This window comes from Enhydra lutris, unplaced genomic scaffold (assembly GCF_002288905.1).
Source record: "Enhydra lutris kenyoni isolate GAN:26980312 unplaced genomic scaffold, ASM228890v2 scaffoldscaffold16, whole genome shotgun sequence".
NCBI lineage: Eukaryota > Metazoa > Chordata > Mammalia > Carnivora > Mustelidae > Enhydra > Enhydra lutris.
In genome coordinates, this window is record NW_019154100.1 from 22866206 (window position 1) to 22882214 (window position 16009).

Here is a 16009-nt window from a genome sequence, read left to right on the forward strand (position 1 = left end):
GACAGAGATTTTAAGTAGGCAGAGAGGCAGGCAGAGAGAGAGGAGGAAGCAGGCTCCCTGCTGAGCAGAGAGCCCGATGTGGGGCTTGATCCCAGGACCCTGGGATCATGACCTGAGCTGAAGGCAGAGGCTTTAACCCACTGAGCCACCCAGGCGCCCCGGATAAATGGGAATTCTGATTTCTTCTGTTCCCTTCCAAAGCTGGAGCTGAGGGCTTCCCTTCTCCCTTCTCTCTTGCCTCGCTCCAGACTGTAGGCCCATCCCCTGATGAAGTGGTTATGGATGAGGACAAAGGCACTGGGGCCCAGTGGTTTTCCCCTCGCTGCTCCCTAATCATCTCAGAGGTAATGCACCCCTGCTCTCGCCTCTCACTTTCCCTTGGTACCAGAAGAGCCACTTCTGGGTGTAAGAGTCCAAGAACATCATCTTCTGGTCTTTTTTCCCACATAAAGACAAGGCCTCTGCCTGGCAGTGTGACAACAGGTAGTTTCATCCATGAGGCATCTGCAAGCCAGGACTACGGCCCACACACTGAGGGAAAGCACAGTTTATCAAGAAAGAAGTGTCCTGGGAGACTTGATTAGCTTAGGCTAAATTCTGCTGAGGTAACAAATCACCACCAAACTTCAGTGGCTTCTAATGCTGATATTTTATGTTTCTCTCAAATTACACGTCCTTCACAAGCTGGAGACCCCGGTGGAGGGAGACACCTCTTCCTGGAACATGGTAGGTCTTATGGTGGAAGGGACCCAGCAGGCATGGCTACCTGGTCAAGCTTTAGTTTACCGGTTGCAGAGGTCACTTCTGCCTATTTTTCACTGGACAAAGCGGGACATTTGGCCACTCCCGAATTCAACATGGCAAGATATGTACTCCTGACGCAGGAAGGAATTACCACATGCCAAAGCTTGACACTGGTGAGCAGCAGGTATGATCCTCCCCTAAGAAGGGGTGGAGATTTTGAACAAAGATATGGTCTAGTCTTCCCACTGCCCCAGAGCAAGTAATTACCCCAGTGCTTCACCATCCCACTCACAGCTTGGTGCGGGCTGGGCCTGGAGTTTCCCTTGGTATCTGGGTTGATAAGGAAAGGAGAGGTCCTGATCCCACTTGAGTGCGGTGACAAGGGTGATGGAATATGAGAATACCGATGTCATTTCCTACACAGGGTCGTAGGTCCCCCAATACCCCATGGCAGTCTGGGAACCTCTCCACCTACTTGTGGATCTTTCAGCGAGCAAGTGATTTCTGGGTCCCAAACAGTGAGGGTCAGGACACAGGCTATGGAGCCCACAGACGTAGCCAGAAGCTATGAGGCATGAACAGCATCTTTAACATAATCTTATATTTGGAAAAGCAGTTTTTAAAAAACACTTGAAAATACAAGATAGGGTAACAGTGACTTACATAAGTTTTCACCTTATATTGCTTGGGCCATTTTTTACATATAAATTATTGCTTACTAGCTTCGATAAATACACAGCACAGTCATATACACAGAAGCAGAAAGCATGATGTAAGGAGAAAGAAAATACTGTTAATGGCAATTCTGGTAATTCCACAAATGTTTCATATTCACCAGCTCTTATAATGGTGGAAAACTATGAAGTGTAGTCCCTGAGAAGTTAGGTAGACACCCTGATTGCGGGTTTGCTATCTTCTAATTGTTAACGCAAGCTGACAATGTCCCAGCAGTCCTAATTAATGGTACATTAAAAGGCGAGAGTCCTTGCTTCAGGGCGTCAGTTTCATCCCAGTATTTAATAACCATGTCATACGAATACAATAAATAGGCTATGCAAATAAATATTACTCTGCTAAAAAACGTTTAGTATATACAGCTTTGCTTTATACAGTAGTACAATTTCATCTAACTTTTTGGCAATTTTTAAAAACTTTTCTTCCCCCTACAAGTTTTAAGCATGACGGCCCACTCACTGAGAAGCAGGCTGAAATTCTACGGACATCTCTTTGAAGCATTTAAAAGAAACTCCATATTAGACAATTGCAGTGGACCTGATCTCCCCCCACTTGAATGTTTTTGCCTAGTTTCTGAGAAGCGTGGATTAGCTGTGCCATTCCGGAATGCAAGGTCTGGGACCTGTGCTGTATGTGACAGCCCTAATAAGACAGGGGGCTGGGACTGGGGCCGTGGGGAAGCTCAGGGGCCAGAAATCACCAACTCCCTCTTTCATTCAACCGTCTCTCTCCACTCAGAGGCTTGCCTACACGGCACAACACCGTCTGCCAATCGGAGGCCTGGCTTTTTGCTTTATTCCTCATCCTTGCGACTTCAACGTGCGCTCCACCCACCTTGCTTACAGACAGGGGTCTAGGAAAATCCATGTATTCCAACTTCATTGATGATGCTAACAGAAAGTGAATGTAGGTCTTAATATTTAGCACTAGAACCAGTTGGTACAGATTATAACAGGAAAATCCATGTATTCCAACTTCATTGATGATGCTAACAGAAAGTGAATGTAGGTCTTAATATTTAGCACTAGAACCAGTTGGTACAGATTATAACAAAAAGTGAATTTAAAACATGGTAGCCTGTGGAGCATCTGCAAATATGAATGGAGAAAAGTTTCCGAAAGGTTGCTGTTTTGCCTGCAGGAACCCGTCCTGAGCTCACTTCCAAGCACGACTGCTTTGCTGGGCTGCTGACGAGTCCACGGGCCCGCAGGACCATCCGGAGGTTGTGCTATAGCAGCAAGAACCTGCTGACAAGTGCTCACGGGCCACTTGCCAAGGAAGGTGGCAGATGACAGGTTTTCAGAGTGAATGGAGATCTTATGCAACCACAAAATCTAAGACCTGGGAGGGAGTTTTGACATCTTTATCCGTGCTTCTAGCCAGAACAGAACCTATTACCAAGAGATGTGGGCAAATATTTGGAAAGGGAATACAGCCCACCCCTCTTCACAGGGGACCTTGCTGTTAGACAGCCTGGCTTAGGGAGGGCAAGTTTCACACTGAGCTAAGTGTGGTTCCCACGGTTCCGCCTTCAATTCTTGAGTTCCAGAACGAGGTCTTCACAGGGCTTTGGGAACTGCTGAGCTGCTGATGCTGGGGAACTCTCTGGAGACAGTTGTTAAATTTCAGAAAGATTTGAAAATTCTGACATTCAGAAGGCAGGGATGAGAAAGCAAATGTAAATCACACAAAACCCTCCCTTAAGGCTGCTGCCGCCCTCAGAGTCGCGTGGCCACAGCTGGAGGGGACTGGGGGCAAGAACCCCATTCTCCCCGGCCTGCGTCTGCCCATACCGGGGGGAATACTGACTGCACCACCAGAAGGTGTTCAAACGTGGTGCGCGTGTGGATGCATGGGGCTGTGTTCGCATCCCAACTGGGATCTGAGCCGCATGAGCTATGCTGAAACCGTTCTCCGCTGAAACCAGGTCCTCAAGAGGTAATGCTCTGGTGGGAGCATCGGAGATCTGATGTGAACAGAGCTAATGTTAAAATGTAGAGACGGTGTCAAACCGGCCTGAGACGATCGGACTGGCCACATGATCCTCCTCCCTAGTGCAGAGAAAAGGTGAGAACACAAGCCTTCGTGCTGTCAGCCCACGCTACCTCCAGTAAGTGCCAAGGGGAGAACTCTCACCTTGCTCGGCTGTGAGAGGAGCCGGTCTTTCCCTGGTTCGCTGGCTCTCGTGTCCTCCAGGGTCTCAGTCCATTCCGGCTAGGCTGAGCTTGTCTTTGAGTGGCCCAGTCCTGGAGGGTGCCCTTCTCTTACAGCCATGTTAGTTTTCAGGCCTCAGGTTTCTACGTGCAGGGACAGATGGCGTCTCCTTGAAAGTCCTCCCCCCCAATTTTCTCCACATGGTTCTTTCCCGTGACCTCTCAAGCTCATGTGGTTCCCAAGCCCAGGAACCAGTGCCACTGACAGGGTGTATCAGCCAGCCTTGGGCACCACTGTCCTAAGGTGTGGACAGGACAGTGGGAAGAAGTTCTGTGTGGGCAACTGAGGGATGAACAGGAGGAACATGGAGAATTCACTCGCGTGGAAAAGGAGGGCCGAGCACCTCCTCCAGATGGGCGTGTAGCCGGCAGCAGCGGATCTCACTCTTGTATCCCACACACTTTTGTTGTTCAAGGGAAGCTCAAGGGTAATCCTCTAACCAGGTCTTCAGAATAACAAGAGGTTTTATTTACTAGCAGAGCCAAAATCGGAATAAAAATAGACTAAAAGGTTCTTAGACTTTTGGGGGTTAAAAAGACAAATTAGAGAAAGACTCCAGGCCTTGGCTGGGAGGTGGACTGCAGGACTTCTGAGTGTCCAACATCAATCAGACATCTGGGTATTTGGGGCTTCTTATTTGCTCTAAGACGGGCAGTCACTGGCACCACCTTGCCCTTGTCTCGGGAGTGCTAAGTGTTGGCCACATCGATCCCACTTAACCTCCCTGTGCTGACTGTTACCATTCAGTGCTGGGGCAGAGGAGCCTGCTGGAGGCCAGCAAAACCCCAGGACATCATCAGGCACAAGAAGGCAGACCTTTGGGACTCTGTTACCTCTCTGAATTATTACCAAGTGCCTATCCTTTATCAGGCACTGTGCTTTTCAAAAAATTATGCTGTTTCCAATAATAAATGTGAGTCTTCTTGCATACGTGAAGAAAATCCCCAGAAATTAAACAGCAAGTCTGTTTCTTACAAATGATTACTATTTTTCCTTATTGGCAAAGCAATGCAGCCCATAGCTGCAAATCAGTTGGGCAGAAATGCATTTCCCCTGCAAGCCTGCATGGATGAGAGATTGTGGATACAAAGAAACACATGCCTTGGTGTTTCCATTTTGGAGATCAGAGCACGGATGCCGGCTGGTCCTCACTAACTTCCTAGACAGTGGCTTTTGGTGATATCACGGTTTGTACTGACATCGGCCACTCCTTTTCCCTGGAAATTAAGAGATGCCATCACTGTCTTTACGTGTTCAAATGAGCTGCTTTTTTTGACAGCCTATAAACAGTAATCTACCACCAGGCAAAGTAAAACTCTTGTCTCACGCACACTCGTACTGACGTATTTGGTCACTAGGACAAGACATGCTCTCGTCTTGACACCAGCACATCTCAAGATCAAAATTGGGTTGGATCAACAATGCAGTCGTGAGAAGCCAGACTTCTCCACCTCAAGCATGCTTCTGACTCTTTTTCCGTCTTCTTGTTCTGACAGCAGCTTGGAGAGGCCTCTCCCCATCTCTGGTGGCTGACATCACTTCCTGAACACGCTTGGCTTGGCCCTCCTGTGTGTGTCTTATGCTGATAAAACTCAGCAACTTCTTTTCTCACAGGAAAGCAACGTGCTCAGCACTGACATGCCCAGAGCTCAAAGTGCTGCAGTTATGGGGGAGGCCGGCTGAGGGGAGAGGGGGCAGCTCACACTCGGGGCTCGATCCGGTGGGATAGCTCAAACAGGGCCTGCTGGCTGTCGATGACATACAGGTGATTAACGTAGGATTTTAACTCTTGGTGCTCCTTTGGAGACATGTCACCTCCTGCTTTTTGGAAGGAAAAAAAAAAAAAAAAAAGTCAATCTCCTGAGAGCAGAAACACTATCTCTAAATACCAGTAAAACCTCAGGCGGAGGCTGAGGGCACATGGACCAGGTAGCCTCTAAGTCACATGCCAGAAGGGAGATCCTTATCTTCACGGCGCACATGCTTCTCCAGCCCAGGCTCGGGCCTCAGCTCAGGCCATTAGACTGGCAAGCTATTCGTTTCACTAACATTCATAGAGCAGTTATTACCTCACGTTATCTAGTATTTAGCAATTGCGTCAGTAGCCCCCCTACAGACTGTGAAGCAGCAGAGACACACAGCCAGTATGTGGCAGAGCACGACTGGTGCCCAGGCGACGTGGCTCCAGAGTCCACATCCCTGGTCCCACGTCATAGTAACTGCCTATCTCAACGGCTGTCCCGGGCTCTTTGAGCTCAGTATGGAATCGTCAGAAGTTACTGCTCATCTGCTCAGCGCACGGACACAACAGTTTGCTTGTGTTTAGATGTTGTATAATTCTTTGGCATCCTTACTTTTTGAAAGAATAAAAAAAAAAATGAAGGAAATACTTGAATGAAAAGGTATCATAGAACTGAACTTAAGGTGTGCTGAGCAGGCAAAGCAAGTTCCAGAAGTACGCGGACCGGCTCACGTCTGCCCAGCAAAGGATCAGGCAAGGGGGTTTTCTCCTCCCAAACCCAGGGCCATTAAAAGCCTGAAGGGCCGTGAGAATCTTTGGCGCCATGTGAGCTCGCAGGCACGTGCCATGCTGGTGACAGCTCCAATAAGGGGCCTGAGATAAAGCAGCCCGGACAACGGGGCAAGCCCACTTCCCAGAGTCAAAACCAAACACAATCCAGAAAAAATCTCCCCAAACCTCAAGGCACTGGGGCCTGACTAAACCGCTAGAGAGAAACAATGTCCCTGAGAGACAGTGACGTCATTTCCTCTGGCCTCATGGGGTTTCAGATGGGAGCAGCAGCAGTGGGCCTGAGGAGAAGGGGTGTGCAGGGGGCTAAGAATTTTAGTGCAGCAGTTTTTTTCTCTGGGTGAGATCCATTTTTTTCCTCCTCTGTGACACACGTGTTTTATAAGGCTTGTAAGTCATGGGTAGCTTGTCATTCCTTAAGGCTTAATGGCAAACAAGGTTTCCCGGTTTCAAAGAGTTGAAGCATCAGGAGTTAGTTTTTATCATTCCACTTGTTTGGAAGTGACCAAAAAGTGGTATTATTCTAGAACACCTTTTCTGGGAGACACTGAAGAGACTGCTTTTGGTTTAGTAAATACTGATTTAGAAAACAGAGTGGTACAAAATAATTTTGTTATTACTTTTTTGACCTAAAGATGGCAGAATGAATGGTTCCAACCATGACCAATGACACCTGCACGGCACTCTAATTTTTAAGTGACTTGGTTCATGTTATCATTTTATCCCCAGTGCTGACATGGGTTTACTATGACAATATAAACTGTCAAACTTAACCCCACTCAGTCGCAAACCCAATTTTTAAAGATATGTAAGTAGAGAACACAGAGTTATGCTTCACGTTATGCACACCTACTCCCTGGCGACGGGAGGTTCAAGACAGGGAGGAGGCCACCAAGCCATATGGCCTTCCTGCCCACACTTGGAGAGTCTCTTGGTCAGGGAGACGATGTCTCAGAATGAGCTGAGTACCCATCAATACTTGGGAGGCCGAGGAAGAGGAAACAAATAGGAACAAACACTTAGCAACATTATGCTTGTACATTTGAAAGAATCCCCAGGACCCTGTTATCACTGTTTCTATGGTAAGTGCCTCCACGGTGTGCTTTCTGCAGAATTACATATGCACATATCAGGTGGCAGTAACTGATGGAAGTATTTTAAAAACGTTGGTCCTGTATTTGTAGCTCTCCCTTTCAAGCAGAGACTTGGTAATTTAAACTGAATTTCCGTTGCTTTGTCGGGAGACAATACTGCCAGCCAAGACCAGCTGGGACCAAAAAAAATTATTAAAGATATGCACTTATCCTTAGGAAATAGGACTTTGATCTTTCTGCTTTCTGTTTTGTGTCCTTCTGTATTGTTGAGAAAATTATAATGAGGATGTTTCACTTAAAGCTTTATTTAGTGGCCAGCTTTGATTTCTAATTATTGAATTAAACTTTCTAATTTTTTTTTCATTGCTCTTATCTATGGAATCTGCAAAAGGCAAAGAAAAGAGGATGGATCAGGAAGTCCGGAGGGCTCCGTCTGCTAATAGCTGAATGGGTTAACTCTCCGAGGCTCTGCTTTCTGCTCGGCCTGAATGATCTCCGTGCACCAATCACCAATACCGGGGTCAGGATGCCAGTGCCCATGTGAACGCTCCTTGAACTCAACAAAGTTATTTCCTTCCTTCCTGCCGTGTTTTAATGCTATTTAAACATAGTGTAAATTATGCTCGAGGTTTAAAAAGGACCACATATTCCTACATATGTTCATCTCAGTGGGGGAGTCCATAGAGGTGCTCAGAAAAATACATTTTCAGTGAAAGGCAACTCCAGTCAGGAAGTTTTTGTTGGAGAGGAGTAAAAATTCTGGAAGGCTGCTTTAGGCACTTTTGCAAACTGTGTTCCTGTTCCAGGAAGGCTCCAAGCAAGGAGGTTAGGGACAGAATCACCTCTGATAAACCCACTGGTAATTCGGAGCCATGGGACAAGCAAACAGACTTTCTGGGTCAGGGGTGCAGTGGGGAGCCTCTGATTATCTAAAGTCACTCTGTACAGGGAGACCTACTGCCTCGAGAGGATAAAAAGCTGCCCTATCTTGTCTTCCTCTGCATCCCTAACAGGCAGTGACGAAATGAAAAGAGAATACGACACCTGCATATTACCCTTTATAATCGGTTTCAATACATTCCCACCAAACACTTGGGACCGGCTCGTGGTCTCTGCTAAGCTTACATTCCGTGCCGGACTTCCAGTACTCACCAAACTGATTCGTCCTGCAGTGTCTCAGGGTTCGGACGGTGTCGGCAATCATGTGCTGCAAGGGAGAGCAGACACCTATCAATGGGAGAGTTATTTAGGGTGCTGCTGGGGTAGCGGTGTCTCCCGGGATGGAAGGATTTTATACCCTTGGGTAAAATGGAAGGGATGTATTTGGAACTGGACTTTAACTGAGAACACCGAGCTTGGCTTATGAGATATTCGGTCTTCGTCTGCAGAAACAGCGCTTCCAGTCCGGGCTGCACAGAGTCTAACCAAGCCCTGGGTTTCCATATGCCATGGACTCTGACAGCCCTTTGCTTACACAGTGTTGGCAAATCCAGCACCCCCAGCCCCGTCTGCCTGTCTGAATCTGCACAGGCTTTTCACTTCTGGGGATGTTTTGGTTGCTCTCCGTGAAGCCTGTCTGAGATTTCCCTTCTGAGTCTGGGAGGCTCCTTCGGACAGTACAGATTGGCCTGTGTGGTCATCACTGCTCGGGATCTCTTCACCTCCTCTAGGCCAGGTGCCACTAGAGGGCTCTGCGTGCCCAGCACCTGTTATATGTCACACAGGGATTCACTCACACCTGCTGAATGCAGGTAGGAATATGGGTGGCATCGAAGACTCAGTATCGCAAATCAAGACAGGAAGAGTCACAAAAGTTGAACATTTTCTAAAACCCCAGAATCATTACAGAGACCATTTTCTGTTTATGATTTACATTCCCTCCAACAGTCTTCAGGATTTTGCTTTAATTCTTTCTTTGAAGTTCTCACTGATCTGCAGGCAAAAGTCTTCTTGACCTTATGGCTGCCTTTGACCAGCTCCCACCAGCTCATACTCAGGTACCTCCAACAGACTTCTAGTTCTCTTGTTTTTAGTGTTCCACCATGAAGGAGAGAGACAGCATTTATGGCAACACCATTCTGCACTACTGTTCCTCTCCTCCGGTTGCTAGAATCATCTCCAAACACTGTTGCTATCATGTTCTAGTCCTCTGGAAAATCCAAAGTGACTTTCTCATTTGGTTCATCTCAAAATCCAAACATCAGGGGCACCTGGGTGGTTCAGTGGGTTAAGCCTCTGCCTTCGACTCAGGTCATGGTCTTAGGGTCCTGGAATCGAGCCCCGCATCAGGCTCTATGCTCAGTGGGGAGCCTGCTTCCCCCTCTCCCTCTGCCTGCCTCTCTGTCTACTTGTGATCTCTTTCTCCATCAAATAAATAAATAAAATCTTTAAAAAAATCCAAACATCATCCTATTATTCGAAAATCAACATTATCCATTATCTGGTCCTCCAAACCTCCCTAAACATGTCATCATCTTTCCTGTCCTGCGTGTACATACCAAGCAAAGGCTCGTCCATTTACAGCAAGCCCTTAATGAATGATTGCTAAAAGAATAATATGAGTACAAAACTTTCTTTTAATTTAATATCCCTTAGAACTGTAGAAACTTTATTTGAACATGACCTACTTATTAAATTGTTCTCCACTGTATTTCTAATTTATTTCTACTCAATAGTGAAAAATTAAATAGGGCAGTGATTAGAACAGTAGCTCAGTCTGCCTTTGTAAAGGAAATGAGACGTGACTCATGTCTGTGAATGTATTGTTAATGTTTCCTTCCCCAAATGTGACCGCTCTTCCCAGGGCAGGTCTCTTATTCTAAGCTATGGCGTCACACTGGTTTCTATCGTGTGCCACTCGTGTGGCTCCCGGGAGCCCTGGGCAGGTGCAAGGCTGAGTACTAAATGCCACAGGGACACCTGGGTCCTGGGCCTCATCTTTGGCTTTCCCGAAGCAGGAAGGAGGAAGAGGAGGAAAATCTGGCAAAGGATGATACTCTCGACATGGAAAAGAGAAAGCGTCTGTTTCTTGGTTATTTAATAGTTCAGGGGTGAAATGGTTAGAGCTGCTGAGACAGCAGAGGGCACAACGGACAGCTCATTAGACCCAGCGCGCACGTCGGGGCCCTCGTGTTGTTGGCCGTCATGTGCTGGCCTGTATCAGCCAGATAAAGAAAATGCACTGAATTATTTGCTAGCTGGCGTAGGCTAATATCCACCATGAGGAATTGGCTTCTTACCAGTTAATTCGGTTAGGTTCTATTGGTTCATTATTGTGAAAGATGATCCTGCTGTACCTTAAGCGAAATGCTGTTCCTTGCTAAGAAACATTCCTTCGAAAATATTGACTCCATTAGGAAATTCAGTTTCCTTCTCCAGCATCCAAGTAGGAGACAGGGCTGTGTATGATGTAAAATAGATTTCTGTCCTTCGAAAAAATGTGAATGCACCCTGTCTTCTCTGTGAGAGGAAGGGGGTCAGCCTGAGGTGGGCTGCATCGTTAAATGCCATCTACTTTGAGGACCAGGAACTCCCCAATATTACAAAACCTGCTCTCTTTAGCAATGATGTGCTAGCAAGCACCTAATGGATGCACAGGGGTGCTAGGGCCCTGCTCTGGGTATGTATACCTGTGTTTCTTTCTTTCTTTTTTTTTTTTGGTGGACAACAAAGCAAAATTTATCGAGCAGTAGTTCAAAGCTCCTGAAGAGGGAGGGGACCCGAGAGGACAGCCCTATAGCTGCATTGATTTTCTAGCTGTCTTTTTTTCATAAAGTTCTCTTCAGGAATTTGAAATTTAAAAGAGAGGGGCGCCTGGGTGGCTCAGTCAGCTAAGCATCTGCCTTCGGCTCAGGTCATGATTCCAGGGTCCTGGGATCGAGCCCCGCACTGGGGCTTCTCCTTGAGCCATTCCCCTGCTTATGCTCTGTCAAGTAAATAAATAAATTTAAAAAAAAAATAAAATAAAATTCAAAGGAGAATATGATTACTTATATATGCCATGTTATTTCCTTAAACCATCTTAAAGAATTAAGATGGGGGGGGTCTCTGCTCAGTGGGGGGGCATGTTTCCCCCTCTCCCTCTGCCTGCCTCTCTGCCTACTTGTGATCTTTACTACTGATTCTAACAGATTCTACTGATTCTAACAGAAGGACTATTTATTAGACTTTGTTTTGTTCCCTATTGTCAGTCTGAAGTCTTTTTTAAAAAAGATTTTATTTATTTATTCGACAGAGGAAGAGACAGCGAGAGAGGGAACACAGGCAAGGGGAGTGGAAGAGGTGAGCAGGCTTCCCGGTGAAGAGAGCCCAATGTGGGGCTCCATCCCAGGAACTTGGGATCATGACCTGAGCCAAAGGCAGATGCTTAACCAACTGAGCTATCCAGGTGCCCCAGATTTTACTTTTATTTTTCCCTGTGGTCACTCTGAAGTGTTGATACATCTGAAAGCAAGACCCTAGACTACATGAGCTGCATTAGAAGGCTTCTACTGGCATGTTGGAGAAAGCATGGGAAACCAGAGATGCTGGTCAGAGGGAGAGAGAGGGCTGCAGGGATCTTTCCGCTGCTCTCTCCCATCTGGGCCTTTATCAAATTGTTCTCACACTTTGCTGGCACCATCTGAGGGCCAGCAACACAATGAGCTTAACCAAACCACCAGTTCCCTTTGGGGAGGAGGTCCACCGCCAGTCTGCCCTCAACAATCGACAAGAGTCAGCTTATGAAGAGTGCGATTGTTCTCTCGCACTCCCTCTGAGTCAGAGGGAAACTCACTAGACCTTTATAGGGGATTCCACTCAGTGTGAAACACCCATCCCACATCTTCACACATGCTCTCCAATGCTTGTTAGGCATTCTTAACCAGATGTGCAGGCCAGGGTTTGAAGGAGATACTGATGGAAAGCATCATTTGCTTGAAACCATTTCATTAATATCACACACTGGAGATGAACCTACACAGAGTCTAGAGGGTCAGGGCCTACAGCCTTTGGTTGCAAAGAGGTGCCCTATGGTCTTCAGAACATAACACACTGATGTAGCAGAAATCTCAAAGAATAAGTACCAAAAAACCCCACTTTGAATATACATTTCTGGCTGTGCTGGTTTGACTGTAGAGTCTTCTAACTGAGCTCTGATTCCAAAGCAATGCAGAGGGTCTTGAAAAGTTACAAACCCATCCACTTTAATTTTTTTTTTTTTTAAAGATTTTACTTATTTGACAAAAAGAGTGATCACAAGCAGGGGAAGCACTAGAGGGAGAGGGAGAAGCAGTTCTCCCTGCTGAGCAGGGAGCTCGATATGGGGCTTGATCCCAAGACCCCGGGATCATGACCCCAGCTGAAGGAAGACACTTAACCAAATGAGCCACCCAGGTGCTCCTAAACACATCCACTTTAAAAATAACTGGGCACAGAGGCACCTGGGTGGGGGAGTCGGTTAAGTATCCAGCTCTTGGTTTTGGCTCAGGTGGCGATCTCAGGGTTGTGAGATCGAGTCCCATACAGGGCTCTGTGCTCAACACAGAGACTGCTTTAGATTTTCCCTCTGCCTCTCCTGCTTGTGTTCTCTCTCAAATAAATAAACAAATCTTAAAAAAAAGGGGGGGGGCACAAACCTATCATCCTCCAGTGATTAAAATGGAGCTATGACAAGATATCCCAAGATGTCTATCTCCCAGATTCTAGAATTGTGGGTTTTCAAGTTGCACTGCGGTTCTCTGCTGCCTCACCCACTGTGCAGTGAGTTAAGCTGACCATAAGAGCAGGGCACTTAGAAGGGAAAGCTCAGACTCAAACCCCGCCTGGACTCATCAGTGTGTACTGCTCTTTGGTCATGGTCTACAACCCCTGTCTCCCTCAACCTGCTGTCACAGGCCTGACATCGTCTCATAGGGAACCGGAGGTCAGTTCCTGAAAGAGTTCACACAAACCCATTATCATTGCTGTAAAGGTCACTCAAAGGTCAGGATCTCCAGACAGGGATCACTGGTATCATCTCTAACTATGAAGGACAGTCTCATCTGTGTCACTAAGGTTCATTTACCAGACAGACTCATTCTGGGGTCAACTGGGCCTCTTTGGAGCACTCCCATTTGATTTATCTGGTTCAGTTCTGGCAGGCCACCCCTCCTTGGCCCCAGGCCACTCAGAAAGGTGAGGAGGAGCCTACCATATGAGAAAAAAACCTGGGAATGTCCTAGAAATAATTCAGCAAGAGGCCTTCTGGTAACTTGTAGGGAGGGACTGACTGGGAACCTTTCACTGGTGAGCAGGGAGGGCCCTATGCCAGCGCTGCAGTCTCCACAGTTGTGCACCGTTCAAGGGCTGGCAGAGGCATGCGACCTGCCCTCACACTCACACGCTCCCAATTCCACCTTCATATCCGAGTGGGGAGCACCTCCCCAGAAGCTTCCTCCTGAGCCTCGGGAGCCGTGTACACTGAGACACAGAGTGATGCCTTTCAGGCAGTCAGGCTTAGCCTCCTGCATGCGAAATTCCTCCTGACAGAACCTTACGGTTTTACTTCTGGTTCAGTAACACACCCTCCACCTCTGACAGAAATGTAATGAAGTCCCATTTTCAAGCCTATTCATATGTGGTTCTCAAAGCCTTGCGAGCACCCCCATTTTTAACTGGAATACATTTTCGTGACAATGTATAACATGCAGCAGACGAGCTCCTGCAAACCACCGTGCTTTCAAAGGAGAAAAGTACTTAAACCATTTGTTTCTTGGAGCAAGAAAGAAAAGCATACACTTTCCTTACAGGAGGGAAAGGGGAGAAATAATGAAATTTACATACCAGTTTTTCAAAATTGACAAGATTATCCAAAAATGTTTTATTTCCTTCATGAATAAATGTTACATCTGAAAATTAAAAACAAGATATATGTGCTGTTAGGAATGAGTCAGGGCTAAGGAGGTCTAGATGGAATGCAACTTATTAATTTTTCTTAAACATTGTGCATTATTCCATAAATTTGACAAGGCAACCTGGAATTGAATCTATATGGTATTCGATGTGAAAAGGCATAATTTGTGTTTTTGAGTGTGGGAAGAGAACATAAACGAACAAATGAATGATATATTTTGTACACAGTGAAGAGCCTGACTTCAACTTAACCAGTATAACTTAACCAGCCCACTAATTTTTAGGCCAGAACATTGAGCAGAAAAGAACTACATAGCCAGAAACAAAAGAGTTTTAAAATCTTTGTGTTTGCTTTTTAACAATTCCTGGCCAAGTGTATGGGGCCTGTTTTACCTAAAATGTTAGTGGATCCAGATGCAGATGTTTCAATTTAGATTTTTGGTTCCAAAAACCAGTGCCTGATTGTGTATCAGAAGTGTATCAGAAAGGGATAAGCCAGAAAATGGCAGAGTCTCTGGCCCTCCTTGACGGGTGCAAAAAAGCATCACTGACAAAAAGAACACAAGGAACGTAGGATGAAAGTATATTTTCAGAGGAAGGGGAAGTTACATTTGGTTTGAGCCTCACTGCATTTAAAATGACAGAAGATACTCAAGCAAAAATCTCCTTTTGGATGCAAAAACAAATAAACAAACAAACAAAAACCAAAAAACAAAAATCAGAACTGAAAAACCCAGGAGTCCCTCTTCAAGAGAAAGGGATTTGGGAATCATTTAAAATAAAGATGGCAGCTGAAGCTCAATGAGCAGTGACCCATAAAAACTCACATCAGAGGGTCAATGACTAAGCACTTAGGGAATCCTCTAAGACAAGAATCAAAATAAGAAATATATTACAGTTTAAAAAGCCTGCAAATAATCATGTTAGATCACAAATGTGGAGGGCAGGGGTGCCTGGGTGGCTGTCAGTGGGGCGTCTGCCTTCAGCCCGGATCATGATCCCGCGGTCCTGGGATTGAGCCCCACATTGGGTTCCCTGCTCAGCAGGGAGCCTGTTTCCCCCTCTCCCTCTGCCTGTAGCTTCCCCCTGCTTGTGTGCTCTCTCTCTCTGTTTCTCTGTCAAATAAATAAATAAAAATCTTAGAAAAAAGAATTAAAAACAAAAAGCAAAAGTGGAGGGCAAACCAAATGAAAACTACCATGTTAAAGTAAGCTGACATAAAAGAGGGAAAAGAAAAGCTTTAGATTCCTATAAATAGAAAGGGAAAGCATTTGCATCTAATCAAGACTTTCATTCTGCTGGTCCCTGTGGGGCAATTATGAGCTAGGTGCTCTGGAAACCTACCTAGGATGCATTTGGCCATTGAGCTTTGATGGCCCACGAGGGGGCGACACGAGTTACATAGTTACAGGATACCCTGATACAAATCTTTCCTCAAGCCATCCCTTACATACAGCTTCCAGTACGGACTGCAAAGATTTCCTAGGATTTTTCCCCTTCTTTTAAAACGATGTTCTAACAGGAAAACAATTCACAATTATACGGTCATATGACAAACTCTCTGGTTATTTTATTATCTTTCAAGACTTTGCTTTCAAAAAAGAACTACAAGCTTTCATTCTGTATCACAATATTTAGAAGACAGTAGTCCTGGGTCACCTGGCTGACTCAGTCAGAAGGGCATGCAACTCTTGACCTCAGGGTTTTACATTTGAGCCCCACATTGCATGTAAAGATTTTAAAAATAAAAATATCGTGGGGTGCCTGGATGGCTCAGTTGGTTAAGCGGCAGACTTGGTTTCAGCTGAGGTCATGATCCCAG

The 16009-nt window shown here is 46.1% G+C and overlaps 1 protein-coding gene across 2 annotated transcripts in view; it reads right to left on the reverse strand.

The window, feature by feature from the left end:
- Positions 1–1333: 1333 nt before the first annotated feature.
- The window catches only part of LOC111147241 (Rap guanine nucleotide exchange factor 5), a 228526-nt gene continuing 213850 nt past the window's right edge, over positions 1334–16009 (reverse strand). Inside the window, exons 24-26 of one of the 2 annotated variants that reach the window (XM_022503165.1) lie at positions 14119–14183; positions 8470–8524; positions 1334–5514 (exon numbers count right to left, since the gene is read on the reverse strand). In XM_022503165.1, the coding sequence (XP_022358873.1) occupies positions 5393–5514; positions 8470–8524; positions 14119–14183 (242 nt within the window). In that variant the 3' untranslated portion in view covers positions 1334–5392. The remainder of the gene's footprint in view (positions 5515–8469; positions 8525–14118; positions 14184–16009) is intronic. The other variant, XM_022503164.1, reaches the window with a different exon arrangement.